A 6592-nucleotide genomic window follows, 5' to 3' on the forward strand; every position below is an offset into this window, starting at 1 on the left:
GAGATTATGCAATAGTCATTCCATAGAATTTTTTTTCTTCAAAATTATTACTAAAAAAGATTAAATTATAACTTCAGCAGTAATTTCTTAAAAAGTTCAATTAAATCAACATTTTCAAGTTTATTATCTCTTATTAAGTTCAAAAATGTTTTTTTGTTAAGTTTTCAATTGTTGGAATTCTTTAATATAAGGAATTAAAATGAAAAATTGCTGCCATTGCCGTTCTATTATTTTTCCATTTTTATCCTTTTGAAAAGAGTATCCCGTCTCCCAATAATCTCTTTATTGGATTTGCAAAATAAGGGTCTTTATCATAATATATATTCTCTACATTTATAAAGGCTTTCAATAAATCTACTTCTACTATTCCTACACTTATTTTTGAAAAAAAATTTTAAACATATACTCGACTATTTTTTTCATCATCATGTACATGTTTAAAATGGTAAGTATAGTCTTTATGTACTTTAATTCTCTCTTTTGATAGAACCAAATCACCAAATATTGGATAAAATTAGCCTTTTCCAAATTTTGTGTAGTAAGAGAATCTTAAATAAGGAATCAAAATAAGTTTTATTAAAATATATAATATGAAAATAAGCAAAGAAAATAATACTATGTTAATTATCATTTTTTTTTGTAATTTAAATCTTTTTATTAAATAATTTAAATATATCTATATATATATTTAACATTTTTTTTATATATAATAAATTTGTATTTTTATAAAATATATATATATTTAAATTTAAATTTTCTATTAATTATAATTACTGATAAAAATTTTTAATAATTATTTTTTATAAATATCGAATTTAATAAATCACGTAAATAAATATATTACGTTTAGACAATTTTTTATATATATAAATTAATTAAAAATTAAAAAAAATATATTACAATAACGTTTGTATTTCTTTTTTATTTGTTATAGAATTTACTTTATAAATTACATGCATTTAAAACATGTTTCATTTATTTTAATGAAATATAAATTTAATTGGATATTTTTTTTTATAAATATTTAAAGAAAAAAAAAATAGTTTTATTATCTCTATTAATAGTCACTATTATTTGCTCTACAACTAAAAAATAAAAATTTAGAAAAATTTGAAAGAAAAATAAACAGATAATAAATAACTCTGATAATGTATAAATAGCATTAAAATTATGTCCTACTCCAATAGGATTTAAAAAAAGTTTATCGAAAATTGAAATTTATGTTGTTGCTGGAACATGTTAAATTAAAATAAAACTAATAATTTTGAATAACATTTTGTTTTTATTACTTTTACATATACATAAAATCAATTATTAATTTTTTTTTAAATAAAATATCTTTTTTTGTTGTTTTTAAAATAAATAATTTTATTTATTTATAAAATAATATTAAAATATAAATAATTATATATTAAATAAATTTTATTTAATTTATACATAATATTAAATAAATTTTATTAAAAAAATAAAATATGTATTTGGAATTTTTAATTTAAAATTATTAATTTTTATAAAATCTTTTGCTTATTATAATTTCTAAATAATGTTTTTAAAATTCCTATATTTTATATTAAAAATATGTAAACTTTTAAAGTATAAAAAAAACTATCATTAAATAATTTTATCAATTATTTAAATAAATGCAAATAATTAATTTTAATATTTAACTTAATTGTAATTTAATTAATATCATTTATCTTTGAAATATTGTTAAAAAAAATATTATGTTATTAAAAATATTAATAATTTAATTACTTAAATATATATACAACATATTATTAATGATATATAAATAATTTTTATTGCTTATTACATATAGAATTCTGATTTTATATTTTACTAAGTTTATATATAATTTAAGCATCAAATTGAAATACATAATTATTTTTCATCAATTTTTTAAAAATAAAATTAATTTATTTCATTAAAAATATTAAAATTTTATTAATAACTACTCAAAAATTTATATTATAAAGGGATTAATTATTTATTTTTATAGTATTGTAGGAATTTTATTAAAAGTTAAACTTTTAAACAATCATATTATTTAAATTTTTCATTTTTAATATGTTATTCTAAATATTTATCATATAATATAATATAATTATAATTATTTAAGAATAAGTTGAACATTTTTTATTTGATTTCGAGATAAAAAATAAGTCTCAATATTTAAAAAATCCTCTTAAACTATATAATTTATTTAATTTATAAATACAAAAACTTAAAAAAAATTATTTCATATAAAAAACAAAAATTCATTAAAATGCGAATTAACAATTTATTTATTTAAAAAAAAAAAATCTACTAAAAAAGCATTACCCCTAATTTTTTTTCTGCTATATTTCTAGTATTTTATCACAATGTATCTAAGCCTATAATATGTTATAAATTTATTATAATTATATAATTTTTTCCTTATGTATCCTTCTGTAAGCATTTTGTCCATCAATTTAAATTTTTTAAACTATTATCCAAATTTAAAACATTTTAAATATTTTTCTAGTTCATAATTCATGTTCTATCCTTTATATAATTCAATAGTATCATTAATTTGTTTATTTCTTATAATTTATTAGTTTTCTTCTAAAGTATGATTATATAACGTTAATTTTTCTATTTTATTTATTTTTATAGGATTTTCGTGTTTATAACAAGAATCACTTTTAATATTTGAATTAATTTAGTAGTAAAATATGATATGCTTTAAGACTTTATTATGATTTAAAATTAATTCTTTTAAATGTTTCTTTCTATTCATGCTTATATTAAAATAATTAACTTCGTTATATCTTTATTAATTTAATTAGTTTATTTCTCCTATTCATCTATTAATTTGTTAGATTTCCATATTTCTTATTTTTCTTAAATTTATTCTTTTAAATTTTATATTATATGATATCTATATATATTTTAATTTAGGTAAATTTTATTATTCTAATTATTCAATTTTTAAATATAATTTGATTCTTAATTCATAACTAATATGATCTATATATTTTTTCTATATTTTATTTAATATTTTATTTTTTTCCAATTTCTTATATTAGATATTCGCATAAACAAATTTTGAAGTTATAATGGTTACTATAAATATTATATATATAGCCGTGGTGATTTAATTCTTTCTTATAAAAATTCTCTATTAGTTAGTTACTATTTATTTATATTTTATCGTATAACCAAGCTATTTGGTTTATTAGGTACTATTGATAACATTATTTTATTAATGTTTTTTGAATGCTTTTTATTGTACTGAAATCAAATACAGATTTAAAATAATAAAAGATAATTATGTTGATTATGTTAAACTTATTGTATTCTTCCTTCATTTATTAATTTGACTGGTATAATAGATTTCTTTAATTCAATATTTTATATATAATTAATTAATTTCGTTGAACATGTTTGTAGTTGATGATTTACTTTGAAAAAAACTTTATTTTTTATTTATTGATTTAATAATCTTATATTCTGTAAGTTAGTTTGTTTATTCATTTTAATAAAGGGGTTTCTATTATTTTAGAGAAAGTTGATAATATTGTTATGGGTATAAAATTAATTATATCACTTTTTTATTAGTTTTTAATAAGGTATATTTATTTATCTTCCATTATTAAATATTCAAATCTATCTTATTTAATTTTTAACTTTAATAGTAGTTGTTTAATATTATTTAATTAATATTATTATAGTTGATTATTAATTTCTACTTATAATATTTATATTATTTTTTATTATTTTAACTTTTTTTAGAAATTAGAATTTTTCTAAAATTTAGAATTTATTATTTAAAAATTATATAAAATTTTTAATATGATTTTAATATTTATTAAATTTTTTGATAATTTATATATATAAATTATATTATTCATTAAAATTTATATTTTTAAAAATAATTTTATTAATAATTAATTCTATATTTTATCTTATATTATTCTTTATTTTATATATAAATTTCTTTTAAATATTAAATCTTATGTTTCTATTAAAAATCATATTTTTTTACCTATTTACCAATATTTTACTGTTCAATAATTTTAGCTTATTCTTTAAAATATCTGTTTATTTTTAGTTTATTATTTTAATAAATTATTATAAATAAAATATTTAATTTTTTATATAAGTTCTTATTTTTCTTTTTTATTAAAATTTTTATTGACTTAATAATTACAATATTCCTACTTTTTTTTTTATGATTTTTATTTACTACATTTTTAGATTCTAAATTTCCATTATATACATTTTATAAGTTTTTCACTTTCTTTAACTTTAGTATTTTTTTAAACTAATTAATTTATAACTCTTTGAATTTCTTAAATTAATTATCCTCTTACATTTCTATTAATTATTTATTTAGTTTTTATTATAAATTTTAATTTATTTAGATTAGTTTTTATAATTTTAAAATAAATACTAAGTATAATATTTAAAAATTTTATTTATAATATTTTTTACTCTTTAATAATTTATAAGTTAAATTTTATATTATTTTAAATATTTTTTTAATCTTATTTAATAAAGTTTATTAAAAGAATTAATATTTAATTTTTTAATTATTAATATTATTAATAATAGTTATAATATTAAAAAATATGTTTAAAATTAAATAATTTAATTTAAAATTTCTAAATTGAAAATTTTATAAATTTTTGAATTATTAACTAAAAAAATATACTCTTATGTAACTTTCAATTTAATTTTTTATTTTTATTTTTTAATAATAATATAATTACTTATTTATTAATAAATTTAATTTTTTTTTAAATTTAAGTTAAATTAAACTAATTAAATTATTAATTTATTTTAAATTAAATAATTTAAAATTAATTTATTGTTTAAATGTTATTATATTTAATTTTTTTTAATTATTTTGATATTTTACCTATTTATTATAAAAAATATATAAAAACTTATTTTATATATCAGAAATAAAATTATTAATTATTATACTTAAATTATTTAAGAAGATTATATTAATTAAAATTAGAAACAATTAAATTAAAAAATTTAAATAAAAAATTAAAAAAAATAATTAGTTAATTTTAATTTTTAAAATAAAATTCTTTAATAAGTTTAAATAAAATAAAAATATTTAATGTTTATAAATTAAGAATTAATATTTTTATTATTATTATTATTATTATTATTATTATTATTATTATTTTTTATTTAATTTCAACTTAACTTTATTTATTATATTTTTATATTTTTCTTTTTATCTTCTTAATTATTATATATAATTTTATTAATTATTTTTTAATTTATTTATATAATATAATCATATTAATATAAATCTTATGTTTCATTTTATTTTTTTTATTTTATTTAATTTATTATATTATTTTAAACAATTGTATAATTTAAGAATTTCTAAAATCTATCATTATATCCTTTCAAACTTCTTATACTCGAACAATAGTTTAAAAATGAAATTATATTTTAAATCAAAATTAGATCTACAGCGAAAAATTTTAAATAACAAATAGTCCATAAATAATCTTCTACATCATTAATAATACTACACCTTTTTAAAATAAATAAAATAAAGAATATCATAAAAATCGTTAGAAAAATCAGCTTTAAAAATATATATATCTAATACGCTTTAAAAAATAAATATTTTCAATAATTTTTTTTAAACATAATTTTAGTAAAATACACATAAATATTAAAATTGCCATTTAAAAATATCCTTTCATATTATAATAAAAGCAAACTAGCATAAATAAGCATTATTTAAAATACATTAGTAAAGCCTTAATTAAAGAGGTTCGTGTATGGTCTTATAATAAATACATTTTCAAAAATTCATTCGCAATAAGTATAAAATATAATTTCTAGTCATATTTATATTAATTATGATAATTATGATTTATATTAATTCTATTAACTTTATTTATATTATTATTTTCATTTTAAATATAATTAAATAAAATAACATTTGTATTACTTTTCTTATTCGTATTATTTAATGTAATTTATTTACTGAGATAATTTTAAAATCCAGACATATTCTATATATTTTAATCTGGAGAAACTGAACTTTAACTCATTTTAATTGCTTCTTTTTCTTGGTTTTGTATTAATTTTATTATTATTCGTTTATGTGTTTATATCTATTAATTCTAATTATTAATTTGCTTTTTGAATATCTGATTTAGACATTAACCTTTACCTTTAATTTTCTTTATTTACATTTTCTTCTACATTTTATATTACAATCTGGTCTTTTACGGGTTCCATTTAAGATTTTGGTGTTTTCGGTTTACATTCTTCTTCTTCAAAATTTTTCAATTTCCTATTTCTAAAATATGATTTATAATCTAAAAAATGGCAAATTATACAGGCGATTAATATATATATAGTAACTACAAGATATACTTTAAACATTAACTTACTAGTAGTCGCATTTTTTTCTTATACTTTTTTCTCACATTTACCATCCTCATTTAAAACAAGTCCATTTTCGCACTCCAAGCATTTAATATTGCCTGCTTATGTGCATCTTTTGCATAAGAAATGGCAAGGATCGCATGTATTAGTCTTTAGATTTTTAAATTTATTTTAAGAACATTCTGTTTACACTCGT

At 14.0% G+C, this 6592-nt stretch overlaps 1 protein-coding gene across 1 annotated transcript, besides 5 other annotated features; it reads right to left on the reverse strand. All coding sequences in view use genetic code 6, as the record gives it.

The window, feature by feature from the left end:
- Window positions 1-114: 114 nt before the first annotated feature.
- Window positions 115-333, reverse strand: IMG5_090370 (hypothetical protein; the record flags this gene model as incomplete). Its single annotated transcript, XM_004035711.1, has 1 exon — window positions 115-333. One exon carries the CDS (start codon window positions 331-333, stop codon window positions 115-117), a length of 219 nt encoding a protein of 72 aa, XP_004035759.1.
- Window positions 334-4766: 4433 nt separating this feature from the next.
- Window positions 4767-4834: a microsatellite.
- Window positions 4775-4836: a microsatellite.
- Window positions 4837-4978: 142 nt separating this feature from the next.
- Window positions 4979-5024: a microsatellite.
- Window positions 4995-5038: a microsatellite.
- Window positions 5039-5115: 77 nt separating this feature from the next.
- Window positions 5116-5166: a microsatellite.
- The last annotated feature ends 1426 nt before the right edge of the window (window positions 5167-6592 follow it).

This window comes from Ichthyophthirius multifiliis (genome assembly GCF_000220395.1).
Source record: "Ichthyophthirius multifiliis unplaced genomic scaffold scaff_1120509250707, whole genome shotgun sequence".
In the NCBI taxonomy this organism is placed as follows: Eukaryota; Ciliophora; class Oligohymenophorea; order Hymenostomatida; genus Ichthyophthirius; species Ichthyophthirius multifiliis.